At 57.0% G+C, this 17,093-nt stretch overlaps 1 protein-coding gene across 1 annotated transcript; it reads left to right on the forward strand.

The window, feature by feature from the left end:
- The first annotated feature begins 1,890 nt into the window (after positions 1-1,890).
- On the forward strand, positions 1,891-15,793 carry THOP1 (thimet oligopeptidase 1). Its single transcript, XM_027547153.1, has 13 exons — positions 1,891-2,060; positions 4,187-4,399; positions 6,748-6,896; positions 7,777-7,884; positions 8,291-8,393; positions 10,419-10,579; positions 11,168-11,303; positions 11,492-11,858; positions 11,958-12,159; positions 13,940-14,126; positions 14,257-14,385; positions 15,017-15,153; positions 15,305-15,793. Exons 1-13 carry the CDS (start codon positions 2,045-2,047, stop codon positions 15,458-15,460), a joined length of 2,064 nt encoding a protein of 687 aa, XP_027402954.1. The 5' UTR covers positions 1,891-2,044; the 3' UTR covers positions 15,461-15,793.
- Positions 15,794-17,093: the final 1,300 nt, after the last annotated feature.

Below are 17,093 nucleotides of genomic sequence, written 5' to 3' on the forward strand. Positions count from 1 at the left end.
ACTTTAGAGGCTGGGACAAGCTAGTCGTTAGGGCAACCAACCACTGCGAGCGAATGGAGGCCGGAAATCAGGACTGACTTGTCCTCTACAGCGGGAATGGAGTGGTGCATCATGGGACGGTGGAGGATTCTTGTGGGTTGGCTGAGTCTTCACGTGGTGCCGAGTGGGCCACGTGGTGCAGCTGCGTTTGGGTATCTGGCGCCTGGAGCATCATAGACTATCTTTGAATTCGAGCAACTGTTATTTATTTTCTTTACTCATCCATCCTCCAACAAGTGAATTATTTTATTCATTCAGTCCATCAGAGTAAAGTATAATTCACAGATTTTTGTTCACAGCAGGTGCCTAGTAGTCAACGAATATGCACGCCAACTATAAAGGGAAATGTTTGCTCTCATTACCTTGTATTGCGGTACACTGTAAACTAGTGAGTGAGTGAAGTCGCTCAGTCGTGTCCGACTCTTTGTGACCCCATGAACTGTAGCCTACCAGGCTCCTCTGTCCATGGGATTCTCCAGGCAAGAATACTGGAGTGGGTTGCCGTTTCCTTCTCCAGGGGATCTTCCTGACCCAGGGATCGAACGCGGGTCTCCCGCATTGCAGGCAGACGCTTTACCCTCTGAGCCACAAACTAGTATATAAATGAACAGATTTTACTCAATGGCAAGCACTATGAAGAAAACGTGGTGTGTTGTGTTTGGCGGGTAAATTGGCTGGGATGATTAGGGAGGGTCTCTCTCCCACAGGTGAATTTGAAGAACAGGAGAAAAGCACTCAGCTATAGGAAACAGCGAAAATGAAGACTAACATAGAATTAAACTTGACGGTCTCAAGAGAGAAAAAAATCGAGGGTGGGTAATGGGAAATTCCCTACTAAGTGACCGTCATTAGGGTGAAAGTTGCCAGAAATGTTCTCCCAATTCATTTTTATCCTACTTAAAACGCACACTTAACATCCCAGGGTATTTTCATTTCTTTTGCAGAAATGAAGGATAAATAAAGGAGGTGGGTTTGGGGGCATATTTAATTCTCGTGAGTTTCTGGGTGACTCAGGTGGTTCAAGGTTGATATTTTGGGGGTTTTTTTGCGCACTGCGCTTAGTTTCCTATGCATACGTGCATGCTCAGTCGTGTCCGACTCTTTGGGGCCCTACGGAGAAGGAATCAAACCTGCGCCCCCTTCAGTGAAAGTTCAGTTCAGTTCAGTCGCTCAGTCCTGTCCGACTCTTTGCAACCCCATGAACAGCAGCACGCCAGGCCTCCCTGTCCAACACCAACGTTAAAGAGTGGAGTCCTAACCTCTGGACCGCCTCAAGATTCTGTTTTAACCAATAATCCCTAGGTCAGGCAACTTCACTGTTTAAAAACACCTGTTGTTTGAAGTCCTGGATCCGTTTTCTGAAGCTTTCTCAACAACTTACTTTGCTTACACACATTTTTGTTTTTTAAGTAAATGTGTGTTTAATTTTATTGACCAACTGGTTTCAGCTAATGTATGTGGCGCACCTTCTTTATTCATCAGATACTCGAATGGGATAAGCGCCTGAGACAAGGTAAGCGATCACGGATGACCTTACTTAAGGGAGAAAAGTTGTAAAGCTACACAAATACACAACTAATGTAGAAAGGAGGCTAATATAAATTAATACAGGAGCTGGAAGCCCAAGCCAACTACTGCCAGAAAGAGCCCAGATAAAAAGCTCGGAGGCGCCAGCTGTGCGGGTTTCCACGGAAACGCCTGTTCCTCGCCTCCCCGAAAGCTCCACCCTCTCACAACCGAGAACAAATGACGGACGGGGGTGGTCCCGGCGCAGGCGCAGAGTGAGTCAGCCATCTGGAGCACCGCCACGGGCTTTGGGCGGAGCTAGGGCGCGCAAGCGCCCTGCTCTCCAGCGCACGAGTCTCCCAGCATTCAGTGAGCGCGCGTGCGGCGGGCGCCTCGGTGTGGACATTTGCGTTCTCTGAGTGGGCGGAAGGAGGCTGCTGGCCGCTGTGCGGACACGGACCAGGTGGAAGCAGGGGCCGCCGGTGCACACCCGCCAGCTATGAAGCCTCCTGCAGGTACAGGCCGTTTCTTGGTGTGGCCCCGCTCGTCGGACCCGGGAGCCCTATGCCCCTCCCCCGGGGTCGCCCCTGGGGCCTTAGAACGGAGCCAGTGACCCTCGAGTGACCTCGGCCCAGGCTGGGGATGGGGGTCGGCGAGCTTGGAACCCCGCCCCCTCGGTTGCCGAATGAATGATTCAGGTTTTTCAGCGCTTCACTCATTCGGCAAACTCCGTTACTTCTCCTGAGGATGGGTCTGCCCTGAGGTGAACTCCAAGGGAGTTCTAGACTTAGGTCCACAGCCGGACGTTCGACAGGCAAAAAGCAAGCGGGGGCTTTAGACAGTGATCGGTGCCATGGCTGGTGGTGCTTCTTTAGGGGGGGGGGCGGTCCTGGAGGGCTTCTCGGAGGAGGTGGCATTTCATTCAGCTTGGATTTGGTGGGGAGAAGCAGCTGTCCCAGGTGGTGGGAATCGCGAGGGAGGCAAGCACACCAGTAAGACGTTTGGGGAGCAATAAGTCATTTTGGCTAAAGCACAGCTGCAGGTCCCTTTTATGTGAAGCACAATGGGGCACCACAGAAGGGTTTTCCTTTAGGGGAGCAATGTCACCTGCATACCAACCGTGTTTTAGGAAGTCACCCAGGATGTTGAGTAGGGCCACCTCGAATTTTGTCTTGCCCAACCTATCCTCTGCAGCCTATATTGATGATAATCATAATTACCGTTATTCAGGCCGCAGTAAGGCAGGAATGTAGTCTGCTTTCTTTGGTTCAGGATTGTTAGAGACCTGGCACGTAGGTGACAGTGAATGTTTACAAACATGCCTGCTCAAAGTTTTCAAACCCTGCTGCTGCTACTGCTGCTAAGTCGCTTCAGTCATGTCCGACTCTGTGCGACCCCATAGACAGCAGCCCACTAGGCTCCTCTGTCCCTGGGATTCTCCAGGCAAGAGTACTGGAGTGGGGTGCCATTGCCTTCTCTATAGCCGTTGCCAACCTACAGATGCTACAGGAACGCCATCAGGGCCCTCTCTGAGAAAGGGATGTGAAAAGGAGAACTGATATGGTAGGGCTCTGGGCAGAGGGGACAACTGTAAGAAGGCTCAGGAAACTTCTCGAAGAAAAAGCCTGTGTGTCCAGGCACAGAGAAATTGACCAAACCAGCTGGCCAAACCTGCTGTGCTGGACCCAGTAGAGTCTGGACCAAGTAGAGCAGGGGTCAGTGAACCTGTCTGTGTAGGGCCAAGTGGTTTAGACTTGGCAGGCAGGCCACACAACTTCTTGGTCACAGCAGAATCACCTTTAGCTCAGGGGCTAGACAGAAACAGTTGCGACAGTGTTTGGCAACTGCAGGTGTAGACTCTGATAAAGGGTTTGAACTTTAATCCTGAGTGGAGCCCTGAAAAGGGGACAGGACCCGACAACCACAGGGTGTGCAGATTTCCAAAGATGGGGTGAGCGCCATCTGCTAGTTCAAGGCATGGGAGGAGAAGTAGGCTGCTTGACTTTCAACCATCCTTATCGCTTGCTGGCTATGGGATCAGGCTATCTCAGGGTTCCCATCTGTGACATGGGGCAACCTAGGGTGCGGAGGACAGAACTGTCTTGGAACCCAGTGAGGCAAGTACACTGCAGAATACTGCCCAAAGATTTTTAAGTGACAGCTGTCAGTGGAGACCAGACTCTCATCCAGAAAACTCTTGGTGGGGGCGGGGGGAGGGGGTGGAGGTGTGGGGGCTAGGGAAGTCTTAATTGTCAGGGCTTCCCCCTCTTTTAGAAAAATAACACAGTACACATGTCACATTCAGGGAACTCGGGGTTCCACCCTGCAGGCAGGTGTTCTTTCAGTGAAACGCAGGTGTGTGCTCAGCACTGATGACTTTGGGGGCTGAGTCTTCCTGCGAGGGCTGTCCTGGGCACTTTGGGGTGTTGAGCAGCATGCCTGACCCCAATGATGCAGTGGTATCACTCCCTGATTGTGACAACCACAGTGTTCCCTGGGGGCAGGATCCCCTTAAGTTTGAGGACCAATTGTGCCACACGTCCACACACAGCCCTGGGGTCTCCCCCAACCCTGTTACTCTGACCCTGATTGCGGGCCTGACACTGACCTGCTGGGTGTGGGGTCTGTCTCCCGGGTCCAGCCTGCACAGGGGATGCCCTGGACGTGGTGGCACCGTGCTCAGCCGTGAACCACCTCCGGTGGGACCTGAGTGCCCAGCAGATCGCCGAGCTTACCACCGAACTCATCGAGCAGACCAAGCGCGTGTATGACCGCGTGGGCGCCCAGGAGCCCCAGGATGTGTCCTACGAGAACACGCTCAAGGCGCTGGCTGACGTGGAGGTGTCCTACACAGGTGAGCCATGCCCAGACCTGGCAACGCCACCTCCTTCCCAGGGACCCAGTGGAGAGAGGCGCTGGCTGGGAAAGGCCCCTGGTGGGCCTTGGTCAACGGGAGACAGCCAGGCCTGGCTGGCTTGCACTATCCCCCGGGGCCATGTCATCAGACCAGCTCACCTGCCAGCCTTGAAACTGGAGTCCCAGGGGTTGTTTGTTTCCTCCTAGCGGCTGAACTTGGTCCCCTTTGGTTTTCTGACCCCAGCCACCACCTTGTGCTCTGAGTAACCTGATCCCCTGGGGCGCCCTTCTTGTCACTCTGGAGTTCCTTCCCTCCTCTTATCTATGGGGGTCTGTCCTACAACTTTGTGTGGTCAGACAGATCCCCAGTCCGCCTCCCAAGCCCCCTCTGCAGAGGCTGATGAGGCAGAGAACGCTGAGCCAGGGAAACCCCTGTCTCTGCATCTCTGGGAAAGCTGTTCTCTGAGAACCGTCTAGAATCCCTGAACTCCGGCTGCAGGAGCCTCACGTGTCCCTGATGCTGCATGGCGCTGGGTGTGTCGGGCCCGGCTGCATGCTCAGACTCCAGAGGGGCCACCCCATGGAGGCCAGTGTGCCATGGGCTCAGAGGTGGGGGCCATGGTGCAGGCAGTGGATCAAGAGCCCATAGGACAGTTTTGCCCGCCAGTCACCTGCTGGGGTGGGGCAGACCTGTCTCCCCTCTCATCTCCAGCAGGAGGCTCTGGAGGCTGGTTGGTGCAAATTCCCACCTGGGGCGTAACCCTGCCAGACAAGATCTGGTCTCTCAACCCCCACTCCTGTGGCCTTTCCATCTCTCCTCAGTAGACCAAATTATATTATTTTTTTACTTTTTTTTTTTTTTGGGCTGTGCCATGCAGCACGTGGGATCTAGTTCCTAGACCAGGGATTGAACCTGTGCCCCCTGCATTGGGAGTTTGGAGTCTTAGCCACTGGACCACCCGGGAAGCCCCTCCCCCTGCTTTGCTGGGTGTTGGGCTGTCTGAGTACAGGCTGAGCCCTGCCTGGTGCCCCTTCCCGCGCCCCCTCGGCCCAACCAGCCGCCCGGACTAATCCCACACTCTGCTGTTCTGTTGTCCGCTCAGTGCCGTCACAGCGTTCAAATCCCACATGCACAGAGGCCGCTTCTGTCCTTTTCATGGCTCGCTATCGGGCAGCTGGTGTCAGGGCCCCTTCAGACCCTGCCATGTTTGGTCCAATCAGCTGAGCAGATCACCACCTCTGGAGGGTCTACTGTGCAGCTGACCCACCAGCCCTGGGACATTCTCAGTGGCCTGGGGCCATGGAAGCCACCAAACCGTGATGGTACTTCAGGCCCCTCTCCCCCCTGAAAAGTATACACTTTTAAAAAAATTGCTCTGTTGAAGGGGGCTTCCCTAATGGTCTGATGGTTAGGACTCCACACTTCCACTGCTGGGGGCGCAGGTTCAATCCCTGGTTGGGCAACTAAGTTCCTGTATACCACTCGGTGGTATAAAAGAACTGTTGAGATACATTTCACATACCATGTAATCTGCCCACATAAAGCCTAGATTTCATTGGTTTTTAGTGTATTTAGCATATACAGCCATCACCAGTATCTAATTCTAGAACTTTTCATCACCCCAAAGAGGTCCCCCATCTCCATTAGCAGTCACTTCCTGACAATGTGAACCCAGTCTCTGTGTCTGTGGATCAGCCTGCTCTGCACGTTTCCCATCAGTGGAGTCACACCCTGTGTGTCCTTCTGTGTCTGCTTCTCTCACTGAGCATCATGTTCTCAGGGTCTGTCCCTGTGGTAGCGAGTGTCAGGGCTTCTCTCCTTTTCATTTCTGAGTGATGCTCCCATGTGCAGAGGCGCATGTGTGTCTAGTCGTCTGCCGACAGATACCTGGGTTGTGTCCACGGTTGGTCACTATGGATCACGCTGCTATGATGATGTGTGGACAGTTTTTTGGGTGGGCAGTGTTCTGCTCCTCTTGGGTGTCCACCTGGGAGTGGGGCTGTGGGTCACATGGTGATGCAGCGGAAGCGTGTGTTCTCACAGTTGCCACACATCCCCTATCTCACGCACGTGGTGCGCCTTGAAGTATAAAATTGTTGGTGCCCTGCAGCATGGCCATGGGCCGCCGGGGCCCTTTCTGGCGCTGAGTCCCTTCAGCCTCTCCTGGTCTCATACTGTTCCTGTTCCCGTCCTTCTCAGCTTGAGGTGTCCAGAACTGAGTGCCATCCCATCTGGACCATGAGTCCCTGAGGACAGGGTTAACCACGCTCGTCTCTCGCCCAGGGCTTCACCTGCCCATTTCAATGCAAGGCCGTTCTCTCACCTGTACTGTCTCCCCGTTTCAGTTCAGAGGAACATCCTTGACTTCCCCCAGCACGTCTCTCCCTCCAAGGACATCCGCACAGCAAGCACAGAGGCGGACAAGAAGCTGTCGGAATTCGATGTGGAAATGAGCATGAGGCAGGACGTGTACCAGAGGATTGTCTGGCTGCAGGTGAGCGAGAGCCAGGCCAGAGTGTGGACCTCCTGCCCCCCGGCTTCATGAGGTGGACAGAGCCCTGCAGGGGGCAGTGGGGCCGTTTTACCACAACAGACAATGTTAGAGACGTGACAGAGACAAGCGGGAGGAGGAAAGGCGTGCAAGGCCTTCCCACATGCACGTCATCTCACATCCCTGACCTTGCTGGGGTCACCTCAAGGGGACATCCCATCTCCCACGTGAGGTGAAGGGACTAGTGACAGGTGTGTGCATTTCCTGCCTCCCTGGCAGTGCCGGCCGAGCACTGCTGCCCGCGTCAGGGGGCTGCAGGTGCTCCTCGCATGGCTGGTGGGTGGTTTTTAGAACCTGCCAGACATGTCCGCCTTGGGACCAGGAAGGCCCTGGGGTACTTTGTGCAGACTCGGGGGCGGGGGCCTCAGAAAGCACAGGCGGTGTTAACTGAAGTGTTTATTGAGACCATTGTAGGTTCACATGTAGTTGGAAGAAATGATTCAGAGAGGTCCCAGTTGAGCTTTGCCTGCTTGTCCCTGAAGTCACATTTTGTGACAAGTCAGTGTCACAGCAGGGTCCTAACATTGACACAGCTGCCCCATCACCCATTGCCCTGGGGCAGCCCCCAGCAGCTTTGGTTTGGGGCTGTCCCTAGTCACGCAAGGTCCTATGTGGACTTGAATCTGGTTCCCTGGGTCAGTGCTCGGGCCTGCAGTGCTGAGTCCTGCGATAGCTGCTTTGTTAGGAAGTTTCGCTTTTCAGGAAACCTGTAAACTCCCTTCCAGCACGACTGCACCATCCTACATTCCTTCCAGTGATGACGTCCTGCTTCTCCATGGCCTCGCAGGCATTCGGCAATGTCTCTTTGGTTTTCTTGTTCCAGGAGAAGGTCCAGAAGGACTCACTGAGACCCGAGGCATCAAGGTACCTGGAGCGATTAATCAAACTAGGCCGGAGGAACGGGCTGCACCTGCCAGAGGAGACACAGGAGGTGAGAGCCTAGCCTGTGATGACCCTCATGCCTAGGCCCAGGCCCAGCCCCCACCCTGGCTCAGGGCCCAGGGCCCAGGGGAGCCGGCTCTTTCCTCAGCTCCCCTTCTCCTTGTTCCTGAACCCAGGCTGGTCAGTTTCTGTTTCTGAAAACCAGATGGACTCTGAATGAACAGTTTAGGTCCCTTAAGATGGCCAAAGCTTAGATTCCCCAGGGCTGTGAGAGTGGTGGTCTCTATGGGGCACCCCTGCTTCCAGGTCCTTCACTGATCACTGGGAAGCAAGAACAGGGGGTCAGGGTCTAGGCTTCAGATACCTAAGCTCAGCACAACCCCTGGTGGGCCCCAAATCTAGAACCCCCACTCTTTCCATTTCCCTGGACTCTCACAACAGTCTTCTTCCATCAGAAAATCAAGAGTATCAAGAAGAAGCTGAGTCTCCTGTGCATCGACTTCAACAAGAACCTGAACGAGGACACGACCTTCCTACCGTTCACACGCGAAGAGCTGGGTGCGTGAGGGTGCACAGGGTGATGGGCGGTGGAGGAGAGCATTCCCTGGGAGGGCCTTCACCACGGGCACTCCGGGAGTTTGGAGCCCAAGGTCCTGGATCCTTCCTTGGAGAGGGCCGGGGTCTGTCTGCCGAGATTCTGCCCTACCCTTTCTGTGAGGTATGATCCTTTAACCTCATGGTGTCCTCCCAATCTGGCTGTGTATGGGGGCTTGAAGGCCTGGGGCCTGGGAGGTTTTCTCAGCTTCTACCTTCTTCCCCAGATGCCTTATTTTGAAAATTTGGTGCCTGTGGGAAAGTGGCGAGAATAGTACCAGGGAGACCCCATGCATGCCCCGGGCCTGGCCTCCCTGTATGTGTGCAACTCCTGTGCTGGGGCCTCCAGACCCATCAACAGGGATGGTGCCTCCTGTGTCCCTAGGTACAGGCCCTCTCGGGATGGGGTCCCCACCCATCCTGATGACTGGCTTTTCATTTCTGGCCCCAATCAGCTCAAGTTAAGCCTCATGTTCCATTCTAATCTCTCCAGATGCCTTCCCTGTTGACAGATTTGCTTCCGTTTTACCCACACTGACAATTTTGCAGAATCCAGGCAGGTGGGCAATAGCCTGTGAGCCCTGCCCGGGAGTCCGAGGGTGCTGTCACATACGCTGTGATACTGCCTGGGTCTCTGGTCAGTAGGGACTCAGGGACACAGATGTGCTCTGTCCTGAGCAGGAGCTTCAGGTCCATCACGCTGACCTCTGCCACTCTGACTTTTTGTCCCTACTGTTGTGTCCCAGGAAGCAAGGCCCATGTGGCTCCAAAGGTTCTCAGGCCAAAGGGCCATCCCAGGCCTCTGGAGTCCACTGTCCTATGGGGCTGCTTTTCTGCCCACTGTCCAGCCCAGGGCCCGGCTAGTTCGGCCTGGCCTCCTGGGCAGGAATGTGAACCCCCAGCACGTGGAACAGCCACTCAGAGCCCGGTGACCAGTCTCACGGGGCTGGGATGGCAGTTGGACATGTGTGGCCGCCTGGCAGGGTTTCAGTCCCTGCTGAGCAGGAGCCATGCTGGGTCATTTCTCTGGGTTGCGAAAGGCTTTGGAGAGTCATTTTACAGGAATGTAGGTAGGGTGTTGTGTCTCTGTTTTCTTCCCCACCCCAGCCTCTAGAGAGAGTCGTGTATACATGTATGAAACCCTGTCTTCTTTTTCTAAGTCCCCATCGTGGGGCCTTCCACCGGTGGAAGTTCTAGGACTTCCACCCGGCATCGCCTCTGTAGTGTCGGCTGTTTTCCCCTCATGATCAGTGATTTCTCCTAAGAATCCTGACGGCTCCAGCTCCTCGCACTGTCACCGGCTCGTGTCCTGTCCCTGTCTTAGTGGGTGTCCTCCCACGTGTCAGAACTAGCCCCCCACAGCCCCAGCCGTGTCCTCGCATCCACGGGCTTCCGGGCCCTGGTCTGTCCACTGGGGGTGTCCTTGCTGTCCTCACTTTCTTAGATGCTCATTGTCCCAGTTTGGCCCCTTCAAATGGACGCGTCCCTGTAGTTCTTGAAGCACCTCCTGTTGCACATGGACTGAGCTGGGCTCGCTGTGTCCTCTCCCTGGCGTGGCCCCAGCGGGGTGGTCAGAACTGAGGTCTGGCTGCCAGGGAGCTGTTGCTCCCGGGTCCCTCAGTCACCCGGAGCTGGGAAACCCACCTGGCAGGTTCCACCTCCTGCTGTGGCCTCTCACCCAGGAAGGACATGGGAGGAGGCGGCAGTCCACGCCGTCCCAGGGTGGCGCCTGTTGTGGGGTGCAGGCTGACCTGGGGTGACAGGACACAGCTCCACCTCCCCCCTCCCTGAGGGCATCCTGAGGGAGCAGAGCTTTGAGGTGGGAGAGCCCTCAACATTGCTCCTCTGGGTGCAGACCCTTGCAGAGGGCATGGGGAAGCCCAGCCTGCCATCGCATTCCTCACCTCCCATCCGCGGGGGCTTCCACCCCTCCCACCTCAGCTGGGCAGCCTGCCAGTCCCCTCAGAGCCCCCAATTTGGCCCCCACAGGAGGGCTCCCTGAAGACTTTCTAAATTCACTGGAGAAGACCGAGGATGAGAAACTGAAGGTCACGCTCAAGTACCCGCACTACTTTCCCCTCCTGAAGAAATGCCACGTGCCCGAGACCCGGAGGAAAGTGGAGGAGGCCTTCAACTGCCGGTGCAAGGAGGCAAGGAGCCACCCATTGCACAGTGCCCAGCGGGGCTCGATCTCGGCCTCTCCTCTCAGCGCCCCTGGGTCTGGCTCAGCCCCAAGGGCTGTTGAGTCTGCCAGTCCCAGGGCTGGCCTGGATGGGAGGGGTTGGCACTTCCCTCTCCTGGCCATGGACTTGACTGGGGCAATCCTGGGTTAGGGCCTTGGTGCCGTGGAGACGGCACTGCTGGCCACCAGCTCCCGGCCCCTCATCTTCTGGACGTTCTCTAACAGCTTCTGGGTGTAGTTAGGTTTCCTGTTGTGAACAGGCCTATTTCTCCTTGTAAATGAACCCAGTCAATGTTGCTCTGTGTCTGTCCCACAAGCTGGGGGGGCTGAGTGAAGCCCTCAGGTGCCGGCAGAGCCCTGAGCCCAGGGAGGCCCCGTGGATTATAAAGACCGTGTGTTATGACAGGAGCAAGTGCAGAGAAATCTGGGCAGTGGGGGTTGCGGGGGTGGATCGTGGGGGCACTAGCCATGGCTGCCAGGAACCTGAGAGCCCTCTTGCGGACACCTGACCTATGGCTCCAGTGCTACCGTCTATCTGTCCATCTGTGGGCTCTAGGAGAACTGCGCCATTCTCAGGGAACTGGTGAGGCTGCGGGCTCAGAAGTCCCGTCTGCTGGGGTTCAGCACACACGCCGACTATGTGCTAGAGATGAACATGGCCAAGACCAGCCAGGTGGTGGCCACTTTCCTAGGTAACCCCGCCCCCTTGCCCCAGGTGCCTGGGGGGAGGTGTGAGGGCTGAGGTCCACCTCAACTGGACGAGGTGCTGCCTGCGAGCCCCACTCTGTCCACCCTTGGGGGTCCCGTGTTGGGTGAGTGGTGGGGGCTAGGGGTGGCCCAGGGAGGTAGCTGAGCCTCACACAACCCCCATCGCCCACAGATGAGCTGGCGCAGAAGCTGAAGCCACTCGGGGAGCAGGAGCGGGCGGTGATCCTGGAGCTGAAGAGGGTGGAGTGCGAGCAGCGCGGCCTGGCTTTTGACGGGCGCATCAACGCCTGGGACATGCGCTACTATATGAACCAGGTGGAGGAGACGCGCTACCGTGTGGACCAGAATCTGCTCAAGGAGTACTTTCCCATGCAGGTGGTGACCCGCGGGCTGCTGGGCATCTACCAGGAGCTCCTGGGCCTCAGCTTCCAGCTGGAGGAGGGCGCCGCCGTGTGGCACGAGGACGTGGCGCTCTATGCCGTGCGGGATGCGGCCTCCGGCAAGCTCATCGGCAAGTTCTACCTGGACCTCTACCCTCGGTGTGTGCACGGGGGACCTGTCAGCCAGGCTGGGCTGGGCACCCTCTCCGCCCACCCCCAGTGGCCAAGACTGACCCCACGTCCCTGGTCCCCACCCAGGGAAGGCAAGTATGGGCACGCGGCCTGCTTTGGCCTGCAGCCAGGCTGCCTACGGAAGGACGGGAGCCGCCAGATCGCCATCGCTGCCATGGTGGCCAACTTCACCAAGCCCACACCCGATGCGCCCTCCCTGCTGCAGCACGACGAGGTGGAGACCTACTTCCACGAGTTCGGCCACGTGATGCACCAGCTCTGCTCCCAGGTGGGTGTGGGGGAGTGGAGGGCAGGGCGTGGTGGTCTACAGGAAGGTTGGTACTGGCTTCTGTCCCTGACCCCCATACCCGGGATATGTGAACAACAGCAAGGGATATCCTCGTGGCTCCGGAAGCTGGGAGCCCTGGGTAAAGGCATAAGCGGAGCCGGTTCCCTGTGTGTTAAGTCCCAGGGACTTTCCTCATCGGGCCCCCCAGATGAGCGTCCATCCCTGGGACCTGGCTGCACATGTGCTTGTGCTCGGCCCTCTTGCAGTCAGCCCTCAGCCTGAGAGCCATGCTCACACAAGCTGCCCCGGAGCGTGAGGGGACAGTTCAGAACAGCTCACCAAGCCGTGTGGCCATCCCAGTGCCCTGTTCTGGGAATTTTCCATCACCCCAAAAATGTCCCTCACACACCTTAGCTATCACTACCCACAACCCCTCCCCCCCAGCCCCTGACCACCAGGAGCCCACTGTCTGTCTGTGGATTGGCCTGCTCTGCACGTTTCCCATCAGTGGAGTCACACCCTGTGTGTCCTTCTGTGTCTGCTCCTCTCACTGAGCGTCGTGTCCTCGGTCCGTCCACGTGGTTGTGAGTGTCAGGGCTTCTCTCCTTTTCATGGCTGAGGGATGCTTTCGGGTGTGGAGGGACCTCTGCTGCTGTATTTCTGAGCAGAATGTTTTGACTTTTAAGTTGTTAAATGTTTTCTCGCACGTTTTGCAAATTCTTCTCTAACTCAAGGCACAAAGAGTTTCTTCTAAATTTTTTTCCTGTAAGTTTAGTAGCTGAGCTCTTCATTTTGGTGTTACTGTCTGTGGTGTGAGGGTGGGGGTCTCCCAGCCCTCGCCCCCACCACCTTTAGCCCCCTTCACGCCCCTCTCCTTGTGCAGCTTCCTCGAGATCCACTCAGGGATGACTTGCTGTCCCTGAACCACTCCTCTGCCAGTGACCCTCATGGCTCCCTCGCAGCCGTCATGTCTTTCTCAGTAGAGCTGATTCTCAGTGTTAAGGCAGTTCTGTGCTATAAAGTCGCTGTGAATGTGGAGGGAGCGGTTACTGAGCCACCACCCCTGCAGACTGTGCAGAGCCAGCCTCCCGTGAGTCTTTGTCACCCTGTTTTCAGGATGATCCTCACTCAGCTTCATGTGCTCTGGGTTTCTATTTAATAACACCTGGTCTGATACCAGCTGTTGGTTCAGTCATGCTGAGCCCCTGGCTGGCAGGGCTGTGACCCTCACCTGGACAAAGCTCATCTGACACACGCACTATCTCCGTGAGCACCTCATTGCCTTCTCGCTCCCCAGACGCTGGATAGCACTTCAGCCCTACGCTGGGGGGCCATCTAGAACAGAGAAATCACCCCCAGAAACATGAGAATGCACACATGGGGCAGTCAGTAGACTGTGAGAAGGACGCTTGTTTGCAGTTGGTGCTGGAACCCAAAGGCAGGGGTCCAGTGACCCAGGAGCCAGTGACATCTGACTGCCTCCTTGGGTCCCAGGAAGAACATGCCAGGTCACTCAGCCCACCTGGCCCTGTGTCTGCCAGGCCTGGGTTCCAGCCACACTGCCATCAGGTACTTTGTCTTCAGAAAGAACGTCAAGATGCAGGAAAGAGGAGAAAGGAGCTCCTACTGTTGCCGGCCACCTAGATCCACTGCATCTAGGGCTCTGTGGGTGGAGAGGGGCGCTGTGGCCTGCTGGACGGCAGGCTCTCTGCCTCCCTGTGTGCCGGGTTGGTTGGGGTCTGGGTCCTCCTACAGTTCCCCGCTCGCCCGCCCCCCACAGGCCGAGTTTGCCATGTTCAGCGGGACGCATGTGGAGCGGGACTTTGTGGAGGCCCCGTCACAGATGCTGGAGAACTGGGTGTGGGAGGCAGAGCCACTGCTCCGGATGTCCCAGCACTACCGCACGGGCAGCTCCATCCCCCAGGAGCTGCTGGACAAGCTCATCAAGTCCCGCCAGGCCAATACAGGTGCAGTGGGGAGGAAGGAGCCGCCCAGACACCAAACACCCAGCGCCCCACTGCCTTCTCCCCTCCCCCCAGGGGAAGTGGCCCGGACACACACCCAGCGCCCCATCTCCCCACCCCCACCTCCCCCCAGGTCTCTTCAACCTGCGCCAGATCGTCCTGGCCAAGGTAGACCAGGCCTTGCACACGCAGACAGCCGCAGACCCGGCCAAGGAGTACGCCCGCCTGTGCCAGGAGATCCTCGGGGTCCCCGCCACGCCAGGTAGCCGTGCTCCAGCTGGGTGCCTTAGGGGTCGGGGTGGTGGCCACTGCCCAGGTGGGGAAGGTCATCTAGTGATGTATGAAGTGGGGACTGTTTGACAGGCTTCAGCCAAGGCCCAGGAGGAGCCGCTGGCCTCTGGGCTCATCCTACCACAAGCCTTGGGCCTGTTGCTCCAGCTGTGGCGCGTGGGGGCCACGGTGGGCTGGCGGCTCTGCACGTGCTTTGTGAGAAGCCCAGGGGGTCAGGAAAGGGTTTGTACCCGGATGTATGAGTAGTGGAGGTTTGATCATGCGTGTGTTGGTATATACACGACGTTCACTCCTCTGTGGGCCTCTTAAGACATCCTTCAGGGAGTGCGGTGACCAGCGCAGGTGAGCCCTGACTCATCAGAGCCTGAACAGCCAATCTTGTAAGGTGCTCTGGGTGAACCCTTGTGAGCTTGAGCAGAAAGTGGGCAAAGACTTATTTCCCTCTGTGAGTTGCCCACGAGACCCCCATTTTCTAGAAGTGTTAGACCAGTTCCCCTCCTGTGGCATGGGCCTCAGACGGGGCTGCTTCGAGGCCCTTTTCTTGGGAAAAATCCTGAGGGGGCCCAGGGGCCATGACCAGAGCCTCTCCGCATCCATCCTAGGGACCAACATGCCTGCAACCTTTGGCCACCTGGCAGGTGGCTATGACGCCCAGTACTATGGCTACCTATGGAGTGAGGTATACTCTGCTGACATGTTCCACACGCGCTTCAAGCAGGAGGGCGTCCTGAGTGGCAAGGTGAGAGGCCGGCCTGGGCCCCTTTACCCTGAGGGCTCCTGCCCCCCACGCCCCCAGACGCTGGGTGTCCTTCCTCCCTGGTGATGCCGAGGGCCCTTCAGAGCCAGGGAGGGGTGCGCGACCCTCCTCAAGCCCCGTGCCCTCTTGGCAGGTCGGCATGGACTACAGAAGCTGCATCCTGAGGCCGGGCGGCTCCGAGGACGCCAGTGTCATGTTGAAGCTCTTCCTGGGTCGTGACCCCAAGCAGGACGCCTTCCTCCTGAGCAAAGGGCTGCAGGTGGAGGGCTGTGAGCCGCCAGCCTGCTGATGGCACGGGGCTCTGGCCCCAACCTTGGTGGGCCTGGCCGTGCACTACCTGCCCAGGTGCCTTAGTGCCCAGTCGGGGCAGGTGGGGGACTCCAGCCCAGGGACAGGGCAGGGGAGGGGCTGCGTGTCCCTCCCCCTCTCCCCCTCGCCCAGTCCCTGTGTCCCCATCGGCCTACGTGGGCTGAAAGGTCTCCATCTGGAGGTGTTTGGAAAGTCTCCTGTCTGGTCAAGACTCCTCTTTGTTGCACTAATGCAGCCCTTTCCTGGGAGTTTCCCTAGTTAAAAAACAGTTCTTTGAAATGCAGCCATTAAAAAAAAAAAGACTCAGTCCTGATCTCTGCCTGCCTCCCTCCCACCGCAGGAGCAGTGCTGTGGCCTATTTGTTGTTTTTTGTTTGGAGTTTTTTGGCCTCACCTTATGGCATGCGGGATCCTAGTTCCCCGACCAGGGATCGAACACATACCCCCTACGTTTGAAGCACAGAGTATTAACCTCTGGACTGCCAGGGAAGGCCCCGATCCAGTATAGACAGGCAACACAGGGAGTGGGTCCAGCCTGGGCTGGGTAGTGGAGCTCTGGGTTCAAGCCTCAGGGTTAGGCTGTCGGATGAGTGGGGCCTCCTGGGAGACCCACCTCAGCTGGGTTGAGCAGAAGTGGCCACTGGCCAGTGCACCGCTCTCATCTGCACATCCTGAACTGCCCGTGGGTGTCCCCACCCTTGGGGACCTCTCCATGCCAGAGGGAGTTGGGGGCCCCAGGTTAAAGCAGGTCATGTGGGTCATCTCCCCAGCCACAGGGTTCAGCCCAGACATCGACAGGTAGTCCAGTTGAGGCTGGTGCTGTCAGGCCCATGATTTTTGCTGAAGCAGTTTGGGGAAAGAAATTCTGTTTTCTCCCCAAACTTGGAGAGTATGAGCTGTCAGGCAGACAGAGCTGTCCTTAGAGGCCACTCAGCACAAAGGAGCCCATGCCATGAGGGCAGGCCTCCCCAGGACCCCATTGCCACCGCACACTTGGCACTTTGAGCCACTGGATCCCCTCTCCTGCTTAAGTCACCTTGGGCAGACATTTGTCACTTGCTAGCCAGAGTGCGTCCTTGACCACATCTCAGAGACCCCACCTGAGATGTGGCACAGCCAAGGCTGAGCCTGGCAGAACGCCCCACCTTGTAGGAGCCTCCAAGGACCTACCCAGGTCCCTGCCTACTTGGCTCAGGGCTATGGCAGAAATATGGGGAGGAGAGGTGGTTCTGGTCCAGGGGGACACAGGGCAGGGACTGCCCAGGCTCCTGGCCTCTGTTGAGTCTCAGAACAAACACCACGTTTGGAAGGGTGTGTATGTTAAAAGTACATCACATGTCTGCTCATTCAGTGTCATGGTAGCAGGAAACAGGGTTAGCTCAAGGCCTGGACGGGCAGGGGGTAAGGGGATGAGTAGCCTTGGCTGCCACCTTCCTGGGATTCAGGTTTGAGTGTGCTCAGACGCTCAGTCACATCTGACTCTTTGTGACCCCATGGACTGTAACCTGCCAGGCTCCTCTATCTGTGGAAATTCTCCAGGCAAGAATACTGGAGTGGGTTGCTATGCCTTTCTCCAGGCTCCTCAGCCATTAGTTGTGGCTGCAGAGGCTGTCT

This window comes from Bos indicus x Bos taurus, chromosome 7 (assembly GCF_003369695.1).
Source record: "Bos indicus x Bos taurus breed Angus x Brahman F1 hybrid chromosome 7, Bos_hybrid_MaternalHap_v2.0, whole genome shotgun sequence".
NCBI lineage: Eukaryota > Metazoa > Chordata > Mammalia > Artiodactyla > Bovidae > Bos > Bos indicus x Bos taurus.